The following is a 22,853-nucleotide window of genomic DNA, read 5'->3' as shown; positions in this document are numbered from 1 at the left end:
ACTATTAAAGGACACCAATAAGAAGAGACTTACTTGGGCCATGAAACACAATCAATTTGTCCTTTGGTCTGGAGCCCAAACTTGAGATTTTTGGTTCCAACTGCCATGTCTTTGTGAGATGCGGTGTGGGTGAACAGATGATCTCTGCATGTGTATTTCCTACCATAAAGCATGGAGGTGGGGGTGCTTGGCTGTTGACACTGTCTGTGATTTATTTAGAATTCACACTTAACCAGCATGGCTACAACAGCATTCTGCAGCTATACGTCATCCCATCTGGTTTGGGCTTAGTGGGACTATCATTTGTTTTGATAAATTATTATTAAAAAATTAAAACAATTGTTTGTTACTTTTACAACTTTTTCGTGTTATCCAATTGGTAGTTACAGTCTTGTCTCATTGCTGCAACTCCCGTATGGACTCGGGAGAGGCGAAGGTCGAGAGCCGTGCGTCCTCCAAAACACAACCCAGCCAAGCCACACTGCTTCTTGACACAATGCCTGCTTAACCCGGAAGCCAGCCGCACCAATGTGTCGGAGGAAACACCATACACCTGGCAACCCTGTCAGCGTGCATTGCGCCCGGCTCGCCACAGGAGTCGCTAGAGCGCGATGGGACAAGAACGTCCCTGCCGGCCAAACCCTCCCCTAACCCGGACGACGCTGGGCCAATTGTGTGCCGCCCCATGAGTCTCCCGGTCGCGGCCTGCTGCGACAGAGCCTGGACTCTAACCAGGATCTCTAACTGCACAGCTTGCCTTAGACCACTGTGCCACTCAGGAGAATTAATTTGTTTTTCAACAGGCTGTGTACGGGCTATTTTACCAAGAAGGAGAGTGACGGTAGTGCTGCATCAGATGACCTGGCCTCCACAATCCCCCGACCTCAACCAAATTGAGATGTTTTGAGATGAGTAGGACCGCAGAGTAAAGTAAAAACAGCCAACAAGTGCTCAGCATATGTGGGAACTCCTTCAAGTCTATTGGAAAAGCATTCCAGGTGAAGTTGGTTGAGAGGATGCCAAGAGTGTGCAAAGCTGTCAAGGCAAGGGGTGGCTATTTGAAGAATCTCAAATATATGAAATGTTTTGATATGTTTCACACTTTTATGGTTACTACATGATTCCATATGTGTAATTTCGTAGTTTTGATGTCTTCACTATTATTCAACAATGTAGAAAATAGTAAAAATAAAGAAAAACCCTTGAATGAGTAGGTGTTCTAATAGCAATAATGCACCTCTGAGGTTTGTGGTATATGGCCAAAATAGCACCCCTCCTTGGGCCTTATTGCTTAAATAACCCATATCTTTTTTATAACAGGATATTATCATTGACTATATGAAAGTGCATGTATGAATGAGTCTGATTTACCGTTTTCAATGGCAGGTTCACCTTCTGAAGCCGGATGAGGTTCCCAAAGCGTTCTGCGCACCCACCAAGCTCAGTCCCATCTCTGTAGTCTTCTACGATGACAACAACGACGTGATCCTAAAGAAGCATCGCAACATGGTGGTCAAGACCTCTGGATGCCTGTGACACCAGTTGGTAGCCCATCTATCTATTCTACATCATTTTAATCAACTTAATTGCCATTGTTCCAAAAGATACAAACAGGGTAATATAACTTGCAACCAGCAGTTGATAGCAATAATCGGTCAATATGCTGATAAATAATATGTATCTAATATATTGATTTTGAGTCTGAGAGTGGTATATGAACAACACCCATTGGACTTATAACCATACTTCACTTTTGATTAACTAAACTATTCAAATCTACAGTAATTCAGATAATTACATCACCCCTTCATGTCATATATTCTGTGACCAATCAAAGCTGTAAAGTACTGTATCATAAGTATATCAATGCTACAATTCTACCCGTTTGATGGCTATAATATCTTGTTGAACCATGAATTTGTCCATGTCTCTTTTAGATGTACTTAACATGGTTTGCAAAACTTACACGTTTTCTCTTCTTCTTTAATCATACTTTTAACCAGTACAAGTTAGTAACAATGGAAAATGGCACAAAACAAATGTTTGGCTATTTATTTATGTACAGAGTAACAAATACACAGTAATGTATGTCCTTGTCAACAGATATCTGAAGGACTGTATACTGCTATATTTGTAATAAACTATACTGAACAAAAAAAAGCAACATGTAAAAGGTTGGTCCCATGTTTCATGAGCTGAAATTAAAGATCCCGGAAATGTTCTATACGGCAACAAAAAATAAATTGTGCGCATTTCTCCATTGCCAAGATAATCCATCCACATTGAATGTCACGCCCTGACCGTAGAGAGCTTTTTATGTCTCTATTTTGGTTTGGTCAGGGTGTGATTTGGGTGGGCATTCTATGTTCCTTTTTCTATGATTTGTATTTCTGTGTGTTTGGCCGGGTGTGGTTCTCAATCAGAGGCAGCTGTCTATCGTTGTCTCTGATTGAGAACCATACTTAGGTTGCCTTTTCCCACCTGTATTTGTGGGTGGTTGTCTATGTGTAGTTGCCTGTCAGCACTCATTTTTGTATAGCTTTACGGTTCGTTTGTTAGTTTGTTTAGTGGTCGTTCTTTGCAATAAATTAGTATGCACGCATCCCACGCTGCGCCTTGGTCTCCTCCCTTTGACGGCCGTGACATTGAAAGGTGCACCATATCAAGAAGCTGATTAAACAGCATGATCATTACACAGGTGCACCTTTTGCTGGGGACAAAAGGCCACTAAAATGTGCAGTTTTGTCACAACACAATGCCACAGATGTCTGAAGTTCTGAGGGATTGTGCAATTGGTATGCGGACTGCAGGAATGTCCACCAGAGCTGCTTCCAGAGAATTGAATGTTCATTTCTCTACCATAAGTTGCCTCCAACGTTATTTTAGAGAATTTGGCAGTACATCTAACCGACAATTTTCCTGTCCTTGTCACGCCCTGACCATAGAGAGCCTGACCTAGAGGACATTCTCTATGTTGGTTAGGTCGGGGTGTGACTAGGGTGGGTTATCTAGGTTGTTGTATGTCTATGTTGGCCTGGTATGGTTCCCAATCAGAGGCAGCTGTTTATCGAAGTCTCTGATTGGGGATCATATTTAGGAAGCCATTTCCCCAACTGTGTTTTGTGGGATCTTGTTTTGAGTTAGTGCGTGTGCACCGCTGATGTTACGGTTTGTTGTTTGTTTCTTTTTGTTTTGTAAGTTTCACATAAAGAAAGATGTGGAACTCGGAGCACGCTGCGCCTTGGTCCGTCTCTACACACAGCCGTGACAGAAGATTCCACCACAACAGGACCAAGCAGCGTGCCCGGGAGGAGATGGCATCCTGGTCTTTGGAGGCGATCGAGGAGAGAATATCCTGGACTTGGGAGGAAGTCTTGGCAAGACACGAAAGGAAGTAGACCCAAGGAGAGAAGGGAGAACAGCAACAACGCCGGGGTTCGCGGCCACAAGGAAAGCCCAAAGAACAGGCCAAATATTTTTGGGGGGTGGCACACGAGGTGGTCGGCAGAGCCGAGGAATGAGCCAGAGACTGTCAGAGAGTCAAAGGAGGAACTCGAAGAAAGATTCTGGAGAGGGGTGGTGGCGATGAGAGTGTTGCAGCGCGGGCGTGCTGAGGAGCGTGACACCGATCTGGTGTCATCTGCACCGGTTTCACGCATCTGGCCTCCAGTGCGCCTCCCCAGTCCGATACGTCCTGTGTCTCCTCCACGCACTCGCCCTGAAGTGTGTGTCACCGTTTTGGTACAATTTGTGCCGGCTCAACGCACCAGGTCTCCAGTGCGCCTCCACAGTCCGGTGCAACCTGTGCCGACTCCACGCATCAAGCATACAGTGCGCCTCCCCAGTCCGGTAAGAGTGTCTGGCCCAGTGCTCCGGTTGTCTGATAGATGTGGAGAGTTAACACCTTTAGTTGCTCCACCTTTTTGCTTTGCTTCCTGTCTTTAAGTTTGGTGTGGGTTTTTCTTTTGTTTGCCTCTTCTTGGGCAGATTTAGTGGGTCTCATGGTGGGTGTCTTTTAGGTCCCAGTTGTTGTTACTAGTCAACTTTCAGTGGACCCCCATAGTGTCTTTCAGAACCCCTCCTAAAACCTGTTTAGTTGTGGTTGTTGTCAATGACTCTTTGTTAGTTCCCTCTTCTGTTTGAGCAACATTTCTGGTTTTCCTGCTGGCGAATATAACAACAAACAATGGAGTAAAACAAGCTTATATTTTGGGTTGGATGTTGCATCCAATTGTTAATATTTTAATCGATGGCATTTCCTTAGAATGCTCATTAGTTTTTCAGTTGATAATCTTGTTTTTTATCCTCTTATGTTTGTTGTGGTAAATATGTTTATTTTCATTGTTCATTAGTATTTTCCTGTGAAGCCATTGTGTTGCATCCATGTCTGAAATGTGCTGTATAAATAAAGCTTGATTTGATTTGAACATATTGTAAAACAAATGAACCCAATGACCAACCAATCAACAGACTCTTGCTAAACCAATGAACAAATATGTGCAAAAGAAACATATCTTGGTCCGTCTTAGTATGAAAAACAGTATAAATTCAGTATATCTCCCACTATGTTAAAATAGTGCATGGTATGTACGTTTAGTATCACTTTTTAACCAACACATTTGTTGAAGATGAACATTTTTGAAATCAACAATACATCAAAGGATTCAACTATTAAACATTGAAACAAACAAATGGGTCAAACAGATCAATCCCACTTTTCAAGCCTGCTGAAGGCGTGGTGGAGTGGTAAACACCACCCCCGGCTCTACCAGGGGCTTGAGGTGGTCTCTCACAACTCTGCTTATGTCATGTTCTGTGGCCTTGCAGTTCCATTTCTTGACTGCCTCTGCAACACATTTAGTCATATTATATAAAACACAAAGTTATGGATCTATGGATCTATGATCTATCTATGGCCTCAGTTACACCTGGCACCTAAATGTGACTTCTGTCATCTGATCACTCCAAGCTGCATTAGGTCTGGATGCACAAAAGTCACAAATGTGTTCGCATTAGTTTTAGATCTGCCAGGATGGGCATTGTGTTCGGAATTTGAGTCAGGCCACAGAATATGCATAAGCAATGTAAAGAGATGGGGTGAATGAGTGGGGAAAAGTACATTCTACACAAATGACCTTCATATTAACAATCAACTAATGTGTGTGCCTGAGGGGAAATTAACTTTCCTACTGACAAAATGGGTGAGAAATTACACCAAAACCAGTGGACAATTTGCACTGCTGCTGAAAAACATCTCCACAGCATGATGTTGCCACCACCATGCTTCACCGGGATGGTAACCATTTTCTCCAGACATGACACATGACATTCAGGCCAAAGAGTTGGTTTAATCAGACCAGAGAATCTTGTTTCTCATGGTTAGAGTCCTTTAGGTGCCTTTTGGCAAACTCCAAGCGGGCTGTCATGTGCCTTTTACTGAGGAGTAGCTTCCGTCTGGTCTCTACCATAAAGGCCTGATTGTTGGAGTGCTGCAGAGATGATTGTCCTTCTGGAAGGTTCTCCCATCTCCACAGAGGAACTCTGGAGCTCTGTCAGAGTGACCATCGAGTTTTTGGTCACCTCCCTGACCAAGGCCCTTCTCCCCCGATTGCTCAGTTTGGCCGGGCAGCTAGCTCTAGGAAGAGTCTTGGTGGTTCCAAACTTCTTCCATTTAAGAATGATGGAGTCCACTGTGTTCTTGAGGACCTTCAATGCTGCAGACATTTTTTGGTAGCTTTCCCCAGATCTGTGCCTCGACACTATCCTGTCTCAGTGCTCTAAGGACAATTCCTTTGACCTCACGGCTTGGTTTTTGCTCTGCCATGAACTGTGGGACCTTATATAGACAGGTGTGTGCCTGTCTAAATCATGTCCAATCAATTAAATTTACCACGGGTGGACTCCAATCAAGTTGTAGAAACATCTCAAGGACGTTCAATGGAAACAGGATGCACCTGAGCTCACTTTCGAGTCTCATAGCAAAGGGTCTGAACACTTAAGTAAATATATTGGCAAAAATTTCTAAAAACCTGTTTTGGGTTTGTCATTGTGGGGTACTGTGATGTCATTATGGGGTATTGTGATGTCATTGTGAGGTATTGTATGTAGATTGATGAGGGCGAAAAGTTATTCAATTTTAGAATAAGGCTGTAACGTAACAAAATGTGGAAAAGGTGAAGGTGTCTGAATACTTTGCGAATGCACTGTATATCGCTGGCAGAGTTTTCTACCGCTGGCAGAGGTTTCTTCCACTGGCAGAGTTTTCTACCATTGGCAGTTTTGTACACAGTCGTGTGATACGTGTTATAGAAAAGTTCAATCTAAGGAGAGTACATGGGAGGCACTATACTGTGTGTCTGCAGGTGTGTCTCTGGTATAAAAAAACACTGATACAGGTGCCCCTCCACCCTCTGGTGGGATGGATCATGTCTACAGAGAAACCTAGATTCAATTACTTAGATTTGTGTGTATTGGGTCTATGTTGTGAAATTGTTAGATATTACTTGTTAGATATTACTGCACTGTCGCAGCTAGAAACACAAGCATTTTGCTACACCTGCAATAATATCTGCTAAACATGTGTATGTGACCAATAAAATGTGATTCGATTCGATCCTATTTATCAAATGTGCTTTTGGCTGGGGTCAAAATGACTCCAAAGGATTTGAATTTGTTAAAAGTCCATTTTGATACAGAAACACTAAACCATGATTTAGATTTATTAAGAAAAAGTTAATTGACAAAGTCATGAAAAATTGGAAGAATTTAATTAACCACCTTTTGGCTATGATCAAAGATATGCCTCTGGGGTCAAAATGATCCATGTCAGAAGTATGGTTCAATGCAAATGTGTTTGGTGTAAAGTTTATTTAAATATTTCACTCATTAAACACGAATCAATCAACACATGCTTCTCTTTGAACGACTTAATATAATATTCAACTTTTATGAAATAAAGGAAAAATAAACGTTTGGTTCCTCAACTGCGTTGCCCACTCCAGTCAGCAGATGGCGATGTGCGTCTTTTAGGTTCAGGCGATGTTGCCAGTGGGACAAATAATCTAGTGGACGGGACGCTCCTTCAACAACAACAGCTAGTCAGACACCTCGGTAGTTTTCTAGCAAACATAGCTACAACATTCACGCTCTTTACACTGTTTTGGTGTATATTAGTCGCTGTGTATTAAACACACTTCTGTCGTATGTACTTGTTGGCCCATTTAATTATATATTTACGTTGTTTGTCAGCTAGCTGGCTTAGAACTAGGCTAGTCGCTAATGCTAGCTAGCTAACATCCCCGACCATGAGTTCACTAAGTTACTCTCCTCCTGCTAAAGAAGAGGTGGTCTGCTGGACGGAGAAAGAAGTTCTTGTTAAAGAGGAAGAGGAAGCTGTCACACTACAAAAACAAGTAGAGGGTGAGGCTGTTACCGTGAAAGAAGAAGAGAAAGACATTTCAGTGAAAGAAAAGGAAGATGCGTTCAGAGTGAAAGAGGAGGAGGATGTTACAGTAAAAGAAGAGGAAGAGAAAGAGGAGGATGCAGTTTTTGGAGTGAAAGAGGAGGAGATTACTGTCACATTGGAGGAAGAAGAGGAGGTTGGAGATTTGTTTAACACCAGTAAGTACCGTCTCTGCAGTCGTTGAACCAATATGCATTAAAGGGCTTCTACACTTTAATGTTGTTCTGTAGGAATGGCTGAAGCTACACTGTAACGTGTAGAACATCAAGAGTGGACCATCAACAAAACGTTAACAATTGATCATTGACAATGCCTGAAATACTGTAGTCCTCAATATCTCCTATTAGATTAGCCCAATATGTAGTCTTAAAGGGGCAATCAGCAGTTGTTACATCCTTTTGGGGACTTATACATTAATGATATGTACCCATTGTTTCTTGAAGAATTCACTTATAAATGCCTCATGAGCTTAGTTCAACTGTCGTACCCCATCAGAACCCAAAATATAAGCTTTTTTAAATTCCAATGTTTGTCAGTAAATATTAACATACACTGTATATCCTAAAAACATGGTTAAAGCTATAATGTTGATATCATGGATGGTTGCATTTCTCCAGCCCCATCCCTCAACTTTTTACCGAAACAGGCAGGGAGTACGCTTTGTTATTGTTTCTACTGCTGATTGCTGCCCCCGTTACTCCTCTAGGTCCAAGGACTGTATTTTATTTTCAGAGGTAGACTGGCTCTGGCAGGTAAAATAGTCAAATAATTCACCTAAATGTGAATCGATTCTCAATTGTGATACGTTTCTAGAAACATAAATTGCTGTACTTTCATATCACATCAAAATAATTTCACACAATACTTTCATATCACATCAAAATAGGTAACCAGTCACGATGCCCCAAAAGGTTAACCAAATTAGTTTCTCGTCATTTCTCCTTCCTTCAGGCTTCTTTTTCTTCTTTGGACTTTATATGGCGGTTGGTAACCAACTTTAAGGTGTATTACCACCATCAACTGGACTGGAAAGTGGACCTCAGTTCATCTTTTAATCACCCACGTGCGTATATACCAAGACAGTCGTGAAGAGGGCACAACAAAACCTTTTCCCCCTCAGGAGACTGAAAAGATTTGGCATGGGTCCCCAGATCCTCAAAGGGTAATAAAGCTGCAACATCAAGAGCATCTTGACCGGTTGCATCACCGCCTGGTATGGCAACTGCTCGGCATCTGAACGTAAGGCGCTACATAGGGTAGTGCGAACGGCCCAGTACATCACTGTGGCCAAGCTTCCTGCCATCCAGGAACTATTTAATAGGCGGTGTCAGAGGAAAGCCCACAAAATTGTCAGAGACTCCAGTCACCCAAGTCATAGTCTATTTTCTTTGCTACCGCACGGCAAACGGTACCGGAGCGCCAAGTCTAGGACCAATAGTCTCCTCAGCAGCTTCTACCCCCAAGCCATAAGACTGCTGAACAATTCATAAAATCGCCACTGGACAATTTACATTGACCCCCCCCCCCCACCCCCCTCCCTTTTGTGCACTGATACTACTCACTGGTTGTTTGTTACCTATGCATAGTCCCTACGCCCCCACCTTCATGTACAGATTACCTCAACTAGCCTGTATCCCCGCACACTGACTCGGTACCGGTGCCCGCTGTATATAGCCTCGTTATTGTTATTGTTACTTTTTATTATTACTTTTTATTTTAGTCTACTTGGTAAACATTTTCTTCTTCTTGAACTGCACTGTTGGTTAAGGGCTTGTAAGTAAAGCATTTCACGGTAAAGTCTAAGTTGGTGTCTTGACCGATTGGTAAAAAACAGTTTGTCATAAAACACTATTTATATATATACAGTGGGGAGAACAAGTATTTGATACACTGCCGATTTTGCAGGTTTTCCTACTTACAAAGCATGTAGAGGTCTGTAATTTTTATCATAGGTACACTTCAACTATGAGAGACGGAATCTAAAACAAAAATCCAGAAAATCACATTGTATGATTTTTAAGTAATTAATTTGCATTTTATTGCATGACATAAGTATTTGATACATCAGAAAAGCAGAACTTAATATTTGGTACAGAAACCTTTGTTTGCAATTACAGAGATCATACGTTTCCTGTAGTTCTTGACTAGGTTTGCACACACTGCAGCAGGGATTTTGGCCCACTCCTCCCTACAGATCTTCTCCAGATCCTTCAGGTTTCGGGGCTGTCGCTGGGCAATACGGACTTTCAGCTCCCTCCAAAGATTTTCTATCGGGTTCAGGTCTGGAGACTGGCTAGGCCACTCCAGGACCTTGAGATGCTTCTTACGGAGCCACTCCTTAGTTGCCATGGCTGTGTGCTTCGTGTCGTTGTCATGCTGGAAGACCCAGCCACGACCCATCTTCAATGCTCTTACTGAGGGAAGGAGGTTGTTGGCCAAGATCTCGCGATACATGGCCCCATCCATCCTCCCCTCAATACGGTGCAGTCGTCCTGTCCCCTTTGCAGAAAAGCATCCCCAAAGAATGATGTTTCCACCTCCATGCTTCACGGTTGGGATGGTGTTCTTGGGGTTGTACTCATACTTCTTCTTCCTCCAAACACGGCAAGTGGAGTTAGACCAAAAAGCTCTATTTTTGTCTCATCAGACCACATGACCTTCTCCCATTCCTCCTCTGGATCATCCAGATGGTCATTGGCAAACTTCAGACAGGCCTGGACATGCACTGGCTTAAGCAGGGGGACCTTGCGTGCGCTACAGGATTTTAATCCATGACGGCGTAGTGTGTTACTAATGGTTTTCTTTGAGACTGTGGTCCCAGCTCTCTTCAGGTCATTGACCAGGTCCTGCCGTGTAGTTCTGGGCTGATCCCTCACCTTCCTCATGATCATTGATGCCCCACGAGGTGAAATCTTGCATGGAGCCCCAGACCGAGGGGGATTGACCGTCATCTTGAACTTCTTCCATTTTCTAATAATTGCGCCAACAGTTGTTTCCTTCTCACCAAGCTGCTTGCCTATTGTCCTGTAGCCCATCCCAGCCTTGTGCAGGTCTACAATTTTATCCCTGATGTCCTTACACAGCTCTCTGGTCTTGGCCATTGTGGAGAGGTTGGAATCTGTTTGATTGTGTGTGGACAGGTGTCTTTTATACAGGTAATGAGTTCAAACAGGTGCAGTTAATACAGGTAATGAGTGGAGAACAGGAGGGCTTCTTAAAGAAAAACTAACAGGTCTGTGAGAGCCGGAATTCTTACTGGTTGGTAGGTGATCAAATACTTATGTCATGCAATAAAATGCAAATTAATTATTTAAAAATCATACAATGTGATTTTCTGGATTTTTGTTTTAGATTCCGTCTCTCACAGTTGAAGTGTACCTATGATAAAAATTACAGACCTCTACATGCTTTGTAAGTAGGAAAACCTGCAAAATCGGCAGTGTATCAAATACTTGTTCTCCCCACTGTATATATTTTTATGTTTCTGACACCCCTCCCCAGAGGTGTCTCATTATTGCTGATTCCTACCTGTAGCTCACTATGAGGTGTCTAGTGATACAGGTTAAGGGCCCTGTTGGAGATTGGTGGTTGGTAGCGGAGTCGAGGGAACAAGCAGGGTTGGACACGGCCATGTTATTATCCCACACACAGTCTCTGTGGTTCATATGAACCCCATTCCTGGGAATTAGATTTGATTACAAATCGCCCCTGTCTGTTACCACAGAAGGCTTCCATCTGTCTCATTCCCAGCTAGGTTACGAGGTGCTATGTCGCCAGTACCTATGACTGGTGATAGGGAAAACCTCCATGCTTATTATAGAAAAAGTAATTAAGGGAAAACTATTTAGTAAACTGAAATAAAATAACAAACCTGTTTGAAAAATGAAAACTATTGCAAAACTATCTTTGACTCTAACTAAAATAGCCTAAAATAATAACCAGCATGAATTATGTTATTATTATTATGAATTATGTACATCCATAACTAGTTCTTTCCTCATTACCAGATATACTACATCCATAACTTGTGGTTTCCTCATTACCAGATATACTGAACATAATTCAAAAAATAGATTTGTGTTTTAAATATTTTTTATGTGGTTTTAAAGCTTCTGAACCTGGTGGCTGGTAAATGCTGCAATGGGATGGCAATGTTTCAAATAGACCTAGCTTGTGTATCACTCACTTGCTATCACCAGAAATACTTTAAGAAATTATGATATTGGAAACTCCTTTCGATTCGTATTAACAGCTTAAAGAAAAGAACATTGGCATGAATTACCCTCTGTGAACAAGAAGCACAACATTATAAATATTTTCAAAGATGTGAGATAATTAACTTGTTCTCTGTAATATCGTATAGCTTTGTAATCATGACATTACGTACTTTTAAGGAAAATAGGCATGTTTCTCGACTCATACCCTGACTTTAAAACGGGATTTCGTGAGAATTAGCTTAGGAACTGCGTGTCACAGCATGACAATGTGAACGTGATTGTTCGACCGTCTCTTGGACGGGCGTTATATTGGCTTTAACATTTTCTGGAATAGTTTTTATTTGAAAACGTTTTTGTTTACTTGCCTGCCTATTGAATTTGGAATGCACTGTACTGTTCATCTCTGAAACTCACTGAGATAATTCCTTTGTTACAGCAGTAGCAATACAGGGATATAACATCTACAGAAAAGATAGTAATGCTTATGGGGGAGCTGTTGCTGTATACAGTGCATTCGGAAAGTTTTCAGACCCCTTGACTTTTTCCACATTTTGTTACGTTAAAGCCTTATTCTAAAATGTATTGAATTATCCCCCCCCCCCCCCCCCCCCCTTTCATTTAGCTAATTTATTTGGCACCTGCATTTGGGGAGTTTCTCCCATCCTTCTCTGTAGATCCTCTCTAGCTCTGTCAAGTTGGATGGGGAACATCACTGCACAGCTATTTTCAGGTCTCTCCAGAGATGTTAGATCGGGCTCAAGTTCGGGCTCTGGCTATGTCACTCAAGGACATTCAGAAACTTCTACCGAAGCCACTCTTGCGTTGTCTTGGTTGTGCGCTTAAGGTCGTTGTCCTGTTGGACGGTGAAACTTCACCCCCAGTCTAAGGTCCTGAGCACTCTGGAGCAGGTCTATAATCAAGGATCTCTCTGCACTTTGCTCTGTTAATATTTCCCTGGATCCTGACTAGTCTCCCAGTCCCTGCTGCTGAAAAACATCCCCACAGTATCATGCTGCCACCACCATGCTTCACCGTAGGGATGGTGCCAGGTTTCCTCCAGACGTGACTCTTGGCATTCAGGCCAAAGAGTTCGATCTTGGTTTCATCAAGCCAGAGAATCTTGTTTCTCATGGTCTTAGAGTCTTAAGGGGCCTTTTGTCAAACTCCAAGCAGGCTGTCATGTGCCTTTTACTAAGTGGCTTCCGTCTGGCCACTCTACTATAAAGGTCTGATTGGTGGAGTGCTGCAGAGATGGTTGTCCTTCTGGAAGGTTCTCTCATCTCCACAGAGGAACTCTGGAGCTCTGTCAGAGTGACCATCAGGTTTTTGGTCACCTCCCTGACCAAGGCCCTTCTCCCCCAATCGCTCAGTTTGGCCGGGTGACCAGCTCTAGGAAGAGTATTCCATTTAAGAATGATGGATGCCACTGTGTTCTTGGGGACATTCAATGCTGCAGAATTTGTTATGGTACCCTTCCCCAGATCTGTGCCTCGACACAATGCTGTCTCTGAGCTCTAAGGACAATTCCTTCGACCTCATTGCTTGGTTTTTGCTCTGACATGCACTGTCAACTCTGGGACCTTATATAGACAGGTGTGTGCCTTCCAAATCATGTCCAATCAATTGAATTTACTACAGGTGGACTCCGAACAAGTTGTAGATACATCTCAAGGACGATTAATGGAAACAGGATGCAACTGAAAGCAATTTCGAGTCTCATAGCAAAGGGTCTGAATACTTATGTAAATAAGGTATTTCTGTTTTTTACCTGTTATCACTTTTTCATTATTGTGTGTAGATTAATGAGGATTCTATTTTTTTTTAATCCATTTTAAAATAAAGCTGTAACGTAACAAAATGTGGAAAAAGAGGAGGGGTCTGAACTTCATGAATGAACTCGGTTTTATTTAATTTATTTAACCTTTTCTCAATATAGGGGGTGCTGTTTCAACGTTACCATTTATCGTTCCCAAATTAAACTGCCTCGTACTCAATTCTTGCTCGTACAATATGCATATTATTATTACTATTGGATAGAAAACACTCTCTAGTTTCTAAAACCGTTTGAATTATTTCTCTGAGTGAAACAGAACTCGTTTGGCAGCGAAATTCCTGACGGGTACTGCAAAATCTGAAAATGTTGACCCTGTTCTAGGATCAGTTTAAAACTCTGTATGTATCCTATGGGTCGACATGAACTGCACGCGCCTTCCCCTGGATGTCAGTAACCAATGAGAATTGGAATGGAGTTTCTAGGCAGATCTCAGACCTTATAAAAGGCCATGGCATGGGGGGTGCAGTCTTTTCATTGTTCGTCATTGCGCAGAGCAGGACCTCAGCATGGCGTTCGGAAAAGCTCAAGTTATCGGCCTTAGATATATCCGTCTGTGATTTAATTCGATATAGGTGTTAGAAACATCATAACGAAGTTATTTTAAACCGAGTTATATCAGTTTATGCGAGTATATTGCGATTTTCGGAATTTCCTTAGTATTGCGTTTTGAGGATTTGGGCATGTCTGCGCCACATAGCTAACGTTAGCTGCTATTTCCAAAGTTGAAGAGGACGTTTTACAACCGAGCAACGATTCTTTTGGACAAAGGACAACTTGCCCAAGATTCTGATGGAAGCTCGTCCAAAAGTAAGAGCTATTTATGATTTAATTCGTATTTATGTGGAAAAATGTAAAAGGATTTGTCCGCCATTAATTTCGGCACTGGTCTGGCTGTAACGCACACTGTATGTCTAGTAACGTTAATTTTAAAAATCTAACACAGCGGTTGCATTAATAACTAATGCATCTTTCATTTACTGTCCAACCTGTATTTTTTTGTCAAGTTTACGATTATTTATCAATTAGATTAGGTGCCTCTCCAAGATGGCGCCGGCCAGAATGCCTGAAATGTTGCTACTGATCACATTGTATAACCACGATTTGTGCTGCTAAATATGCACATTTTCGAACAAAACCTATATGCATTGTGTAATATGATGTTACAGGACTGTCATCTGATGAAGTTTATCAAGGTTAGTCAAATTATACATCTTTTGCTGGATTGTTACGATCGCTAACCTTTGCTGCTGGTAAATGCGGTTGTGTTTCTGGCTATTGTGGTAAGCTAATATAATGCTATATTGTGTTTTTGCTGTAAAACACTTAAAAAATCTGACATATTGGCTGGATTCACAAGATGTTGGGCTTTCATTTGCTGTACGCTGTGTATTTTTCAGAAATGTTTTATGATGAGTATATAGGTATTTGACGTTGGTCTCTGTAATTATTCTGGCTGCTTCAGCACTATTTCAGATTGCAGCTGCAATGTAGAACTGTGATTTATACCTGAAATATGCACATTTTTCTAACAAAACATATGCTATACAATAAATATGTTATCAGACTGTCATTTGATGAAGTTGTTTCTTGGTTAGTGGCTATTTATATCTTTATTTGGTCGAAATTGTGATAGCTACCTATGCAGGAAAAAAATGGTGGAGAAAAAAAAGTTGTGTCTTTTGCTATCATGGTTAGCTAATAGATTTACATATTGTGTCTTCCCTGTAAAACATTTTAAAAATCAGAAATGATGGCTGGATTCACAAGATGTGTATCTTTCATCTGGTGTCTTGGACTTGTGATTTAATGATATTTAGATGCTAGTATTTACTTGTGACGCTATGCTAGGCTATGCTAGTCAGCTTTTTTACTGATGGGGGTGCTCCCGGATCCGGGATGAGTACCAGGTAAAAGTTAACTCCCATTCACGGCCGGTTGTGACACAGCCTGGACTCGAACCGGGGTGTCTGTAGTGACGCCTCAAGCACTGAGATGCAGTGTCTTAGACCGCTGCGCCACTCCGGAGCCCCATAATCATGTTCTAGTGCTGTCCCCACCTAAAATAAATCAAGACCAAGAGTCGTCCGTTCTTTCTACCAATCGATTGGTTGAAATGTTATGTGTATTTTTCCATATATAGACACAACCTATGTGTTTTAATAAAATCAACTATATGGACGGAACTGGTCTGATGCTTTAAGCACGCAGTTTGATCAAATAATTAAGACACACAAATGACTCAAGGGAGCCAGAGATCAAGATAACCTAACTAGAAGGAGAAAAATTCTGCCGTTATGCGCCTGAAGTTTCCGGTAATGGGCTACACCAGCGGTCTGCAACCTCCATTTGGAGTGCCAAGTTATCTTACCATTTCTACTGATCTGCGTGCCAGTTACGATTTTCATAGATACATTTTACTGGAACAGTTTCATTTAATTTATAATAGTATCTCAAAATCATTGTCTGTGATTTAATCTACATTCTATCTAAGTCTAAATGAAAATTATACAAATCTAAAAGTAACTTTTATTGCCATTGCCAACTATGTAAAAATAGTCTACATAAAGTCAACAAATAAAAACATTGCAGCCTGCAGGTAGAAAGTATCCTGATAAAAATAAATATCCTATAAATCACATTGGCTGATGGCCTGTCTACAACGAACTTGAAACATTGTATCAACTATCAACTGGGTCGGCCCAAAACTCAAGATAGCAAGCTTGCAACATTGTATAAAATATTCTGGGCCCTCAGAGTTTCCCTCGCCAGTGAGTTTGGGACAGACACAGCTGTCGGCTATTTGTGCAAAGAATAAGAGGTAATTGGGTATTTTATGACATTTCCACTGGATCAGAGCATTACATTTTTCCCTTTTATGCCGAGTGGTTATCGAAAGGGCGAGAGCTGGCAATATTTTACGAAAATACTTTGAGGAACTATTGTCATTCGCAATTGATTTTGATTAGACTTTGTTTACTTGCTGTTGGAGGTGAAGAAAATTATTTTGAGAAGCTCCACAACTCATTAGTGGTGGTGCGTTAAGACAGTCAGAAATACTATCAGACATTCCCAAATGGGCACATTTATAGGCCTACATTTGCGCGCAGGCCAGGTAGACTAATCCTACTGCTATCAAATCAAAATGTATTTGTCACGTGCGCCAAATACAACAGGTGTAGACCTTACAGTGAAATGCTGACTTACAGGCTCTAACCAACAGTGCAATTTCTAAGTTTAAAAAATGCACTCTACCTACGTAACATTTAGTTTCCTTATATTACGCTGGGAAAACGGTTTTCATGGGCACAGAAATACTAAATAATTTCAGAGTTTGCTAAATCCAATGGTTCTAACCGAGAGTCACCTTAAATTTGTTGACAACACCCAAATGGATACTGTCATTAACGCGGTTCTTCAATAATTACACATAATTCTTAATACTGTAGCTGTTTTGTTACAGTCACATGTTCAACTATTCTCAGCTGATCCAGGAAATAATTTTCTGAATGACAGTCACATGACAAACATCACGACATGCAACAACAACCAAAGTGCTTCTTCATTCATTATTCTGGTAAAGACAGTTATGCCGTGCTCCATGTTGGATCCAACATCCCTAACAAATTGATGTTTATAATGTGTTATTGTCTGCTTGATTTACAATAGGGTCTTGTTAGTTTGTTTGCACACAGAGATACTTAGCTCATGTGTAGAGAACTGTTCCTTGATGGATAGGCTATTGTACAACACACAGAGCTATTTTCCTTAATTCATGACATTTAGAATGACAACACATTACAGAGTACTCTAGTGGGATTATTGACTAAATTATCTGGTGATCAGGTTATGTCATGACAAAGACATTTTAGTTTCCATGTTTCACCTGAAATATTAAATTATATATAGTCATAGGTCTATGTTGTTAGGTGAAGTTATGGGTCCTACAGTAGGTCTATGTTGTTGTTAGGTGAAGTTATAGGTCCTACAGTAGGTCTGTTATTGTTAGGTGAAGTTATGGGTCCTACAGTAGGTCTATGTTGTTGTTAGGAGAAGTTATGTTAAACACTTAGTGGACAAACCCTCATTGTCAGGCTGATGGCAAAGCTAGTCAAATAGCATTTTAAGTGTTTTTTTAAAAGTATTAAGCAGTTGATTTGCAACAGTAGCACAAAGATTATATTAAGCAGGACATTCAAATGAGGTTTACAATTATAATCCAAAAGTAATGTGAAATGGACTCATAAGCAACCTGGAAATGGAGGCTATATTTGCTGTCAGCCTGTGACAAATCCCCTGAGTTTTCCCCCACAGTGGTGAATTAGTGAATAGACACAGAGCTTAATGTGAGTTTCCTTGAGTAGCACTCCTGATCTTGCGCTGATAGTGTGCTGTAATATTCAGAATACATCGTTAAAAACTAAAATCTTGGCTCACCATTTTTGTTCCAGGGAGATATACTACATCCATAACTAGTAGTTTCCTCATTAGCAGATATACTACATCCATAACTAGTGGTTTCCTCATTAGCAGATATACTACATCCATAACTAGTTGTTTCCTCATTACCAGATATACTACATCCATAACTAGTGGTTTCCTCATTACCAGATATACTACATCCATAACTAGTGGTTTCCTCATTAGCAGATATACTACATCCATAACTAGTGGTTTCCTCATTAGCAGATATACTACATCCATAACTAGTGGTTTCCTCATTAGCAGATATACCACATCCATAACTAGTGGTTTCCTCATTAGCAGATATACCACATCCATAACTAGTGGTTTCCTCATTAGCAGATATACTACATCCATAACTAGTGGTTTCCTCATTAGCAGATATACTACATCCATAGCTAGTGGTTTCCTCATTACCATATATACTACATCCATAACTAGTGGTTTCCTCATTACCAGATATACTACATCCATATCTAGTGGTTTCCTCATTACCAGATATACTACATCCATAACTAGTAGTTTCCTCATTACCAGATATACTACATCCATAGCTAGTGGTTTCCTCATTACCAGATATACTACATCCATAACTAGTGGTTTCCTCATTACCAGATATACTACATCCATAACTATCGGTTGCCTCATTAGCAAGGGGGAGTTTCTGCAACCAGATATACTACATCCATAACTAGTGGTTTCCTCATTACCTGATATACTGCATCCATAACTAGTGGTTTCCTCATTACCAGATATACTACATCCATAACTAGTGGTTCCCTCATTACCAGATATACCACATCCATAACTAGTGGTTTCCTCATTACCAGATATACCACATCCATAACTAGTGGTTTCCTCATTACCAGATATACTACATCCATAACTATCGGTTTCCTAATTAGCAGGGAGGAGTTTCTGCAACCAGATATACTACATCCATAACTAGTGGTTTCCTCATTAGCAGATATACTACATCCATAACTAGTTGTTTCCTCATTACCAGATATACTACATCCATAACTAGTGGTTTCCTCATTACCAGATATACTACATCCATAACTAGTGGTTTCCTCATTAGCAGATATACTACATCCATAACTAGTGGTTTCCTCATTAGCAGATATACTACATCCATAACTAGTGGTTTCCTCATTAGCAGATATACCACATCCATAACTAGTGGTTTCCTCATTAGCAGATATACCACATCCATAACTAGTGGTTTCCTCATTAGCAGATATACTACATCCATAACTAGTGGTTTCCTCATTAGCAGATATACTACATCCATAGCTAGTGGTTTCCTCATTACCATATATACTACATCCATAACTAGTGGTTTCCTCATTACCAGATATACTACATCCATATCTAGTGGTTTCCTCATTACCAGATATACTACATCCATAACTAGTAGTTTCCTCATTACCAGATATACTACATCCATAGCTAGTGGTTTCCTCATTACCAGATATACTACATCCATAACTAGTGGTTTCCTCATTACCAGATATACTACATCCATAACTATCGGTTGCCTCATTAGCAAGGGGGAGTTTCTGCAACCAGATATACTACATCCATAACTAGTGGTTTCCTCATTACCTGATATACTGCATCCATAACTAGTGGTTTCCTCATTACCAGATATACTACATCCATAACTAGTGGTTTCCTCATTACCAGATATACCACATCCATAACTAGTGGTTTCCTCATTACCAGATATACTGCATCCATAACTAGTGGTTTCCTCATTACCAGATATACTACATCCATAACTATCGGTTTCCTCATTAGCAAGGAGGAGTTTCTGCAACCAGATATACTACATCCATAACTAGTGGTTTCCTCATAAGCAGATATACTACATCCATAACTAGTGGTTTCCTCATTAGCAGATATACTACATCCATAACTAGTGGTTTCCTCATTAGCAGATATACTACATCCATAACTAGTGGTTTCCTCATTAGCAGATATACTACATCCATAACTAGTGGTTTCCTCATTAGCAGATATACTACATCCATAACTAGTTCTTTCCTCATTACCAGATATACTACATCCATAACTAGTGGTTTCCTCTTTACCAGATATACTACATCCATAACTAGTGGTTTCCTCATTAGCAGATATACTACATCCATAACTAGTGGTTTCCTCATTACCAGATATACTCATCCATAACTAGTGGTTTCCTCATTACCAGATATACTACATCCATAACTAGTGGTTTCCTCATTACCAGATATACTACATCCATAACTCGTGGTTTCCTCATTAGCAGATATACTACATCCATAACTAGTGGTTTCCTCATTAGCAGGGAGGAGTTTCTGCAATCAAATTGTATGCGCTTTGCCCTCGTGCCGCAATTTTAGCAAACGCAGAAAGGGGCCTATATTGGAGACAAAATTTTTTATTTCTGGTTACTACTAATGTGAAAACAAGACAAAATATGAATGTTGCTAACTTGACTGTCTTAATTGTCAAATAATTGAACAGGCGTCAATTGTTGTACAACTTCATGGGTATGCTCTGGGCATCACCTTTTACCTCAAATAAACAGTGGATTTCTGCTGTTGTGGGCCTTAACCGTCTGTCTGACTTTGTCATTCACACAGGAGAGAGACGGGACAATCGTGGATCCTTTGTGGAGCCTCAACAACATGATGCTGACGAGGCAGAGAAAAGTCTCTCCACATCAGAACACCTCAAGAAACACCAGCAGAGACCCACAGGGAATAAGTCTCACCACTGCTCTGACTGTGGGAAAAGATTAAACTCTTCAGTAAAACTTAAAATACATCAAAAAATTCACACTGGAGAGAAACCTTTTGGCTGTGAGCAATGTGGGAAGAGTTTTAGTCGGCTACAAACCCTGAAATCACACCAGAGAATACACACTGGTGAGAAACCTTATAGCTGTAATCAATGTGGGAAGAGTTTTACTCAGCTAAACAGCCTGATAGTACACCAGCGGACACACACAGGAGAGAAACCTTTTGGCTGTGATCAATGTGGAAAGAGTTTTGGTACATCTGGCTCCCTGAATACACATCAGAGAACACATACAGGAGAGAAGTCTTATAGCTGTAGTCAGTGTGGGAAGAGTTTTACTCAGCTAAATAGCCTGATAGTACACCAGCGGACACACTCAGGAGAGAAACCTTATAGCTGTGAACAATGTGGGAAGAGTTTTACTACATCTAGCCAGCTGACTATACACCAGAGAACACACACAGGAGAGAAATCTTATAGCTGTGATCAATGTGGGAAGAGTTTTACTACATCTAGCCAGCTGACTATACACCAGAGAACACACACAGGACATAATCTTTATAGCTGTACTCAATGTGCGAAGAGTTTTTCTACATCTAGCTATCTAACTATACACCAGAGAACACACACAGGAGAGAAACCATTTAGTTGTAATCAATGTGGGAGGAGTTTTACTTGGCTAAACAGCCTGGTATCACACCAGAGAACACACACAGGAGAGAAACCTCACAGCTGTAATCAATGTGGGAAGAGATACTCTGATAAAAGATCTCTGACTAAACATCAGAAAATACATTGAGTTGTTTCATGATATCAATGAAATAATGTAGAATGTTTTTAATATTGTGGAAGTATTTTATTAACGTCAATGTAGAATGTTTTAACATTGTAGTAGGAGATAAAATGTAAAATATGTACAAAATGTAGCTAGGTGTTTTCTACAAGTTGTCCTCTAACCAGTGATGTACACATTATTCCCAGATTCCGTGTGGCTTTTGAGCTGTTAGTTTTAACAGGACGCGCAACCTCATCTCCCTCCTCTTGGCACAATTGATTTCAACATGATATCGATGAGTGATGAGAAATAAGTGTTGCGTTCCTTTGTTTAGCGACCCCTACATTTAAATGCATCACTCCAAAATGTAGCTGACTGTCTTCTGCAGGTTGTCCTCTAACCAGTGAGGTAAAATATATCTCCCATTTCCATGTTTTTTTAGTTGTGTTAGTTTCAACAGCACCTACAACCTGATCCCCCCCCCCCCTAATTGATATCAGTGATTTATTGCTACTTGTCAAAACACCAGCGTTTTTGGTGCTTGTGCAATTTATAAGGTGCTTTCAAAAATAAATACAAGTTATATGATTCTTGTGGCAGATGTTTTTATGTAAATAGCACATGTTATGTTTAGGTTTTCAATTAATCACAAACTTCTTCTGCATTTGGACAGGTTAAAACTGTGATATTGGGGGTATCCCACCAAGCAAAATGTCACTGAAAGTAAGATATGCCCAATGTACAATATAAGTTTGGTTTTAGTTGAAAATATATATTTTTTATTTCAACATACTTGCAGCCTATACACATGGACGCAGTATAATAAATTGGTCTATAATCAATTTTATTAACAATCCTAATAAATTGAGTAATAAATATAGGATATATTTGTTGTCTTAAGGGGGAAGGTGTTACAGGCTTTGGTTTTTCCATTTATGTTTTGAGGTTGGACTTTAGCACGTAGGGCGTACTGATTGGTGTCACCTCATTAGTCAGTATGTGTTACACCTGTGCTGGCTTGTCCATCTCGTTAGTGGGAAGGTGTTTCACCTGAGCTGGTCCAGGTTCTATTTAAGAGTGTCTGGCCCAGTGCTCCAGTTGTCTTGATAGATGTGAAGAGTCAACACCTTTAGTTGCTCCACTTCCTGTCTTTTGGTGTGGGTTTGTCTTTTTTTGGCATTTCCTTAGGGTGCCCGTTAGTCTTCTGTTTGTTGTGTACTAAATATATATATATTTTTCCTGTGAAGCCATTGTGTTGCATCCATGTCTGAAATGTGCTGTATAAATAAAGCTTGATTTGAGTTCAACCAATGATTG

At 40.6% G+C, this 22,853-nt stretch overlaps 1 protein-coding gene across 2 annotated transcripts; it reads left to right on the top strand.

Annotated features, from left to right (window-relative positions):
- Positions 1–7,048: 7,048 nt before the first annotated feature.
- LOC139560512 (zinc finger protein 180-like) lies at positions 7,049–22,843 on the top strand. 2 transcript variants are annotated; one of them, XM_071377375.1, is made up of 3 exons: positions 7,049–7,620; positions 20,605–20,889; positions 22,210–22,843. In XM_071377375.1, the coding sequence occupies exons 1-3, from the start codon at positions 7,305–7,307 to the stop codon at positions 22,212–22,214; spliced, it is 606 nt and encodes a 201-aa protein (XP_071233476.1). In that variant the 5' UTR covers positions 7,049–7,304; the 3' UTR covers positions 22,215–22,843. The 2 variants fall into 2 exon arrangements, with proteins under 2 accessions (XP_071233476.1, XP_071233475.1); XM_071377374.1 differs by lacking the exon at positions 22,210–22,843 and having other exon boundaries at positions 20,605–22,124.
- Positions 22,844–22,853: the final 10 nt, after the last annotated feature.

This window comes from Salvelinus alpinus, chromosome 30, assembly GCF_045679555.1.
Source record: "Salvelinus alpinus chromosome 30, SLU_Salpinus.1, whole genome shotgun sequence".
Taxonomy (NCBI): domain Eukaryota; kingdom Metazoa; phylum Chordata; class Actinopteri; order Salmoniformes; family Salmonidae; genus Salvelinus; species Salvelinus alpinus.
This window is presented reverse-complemented; position numbering and strand designations above follow the sequence as displayed.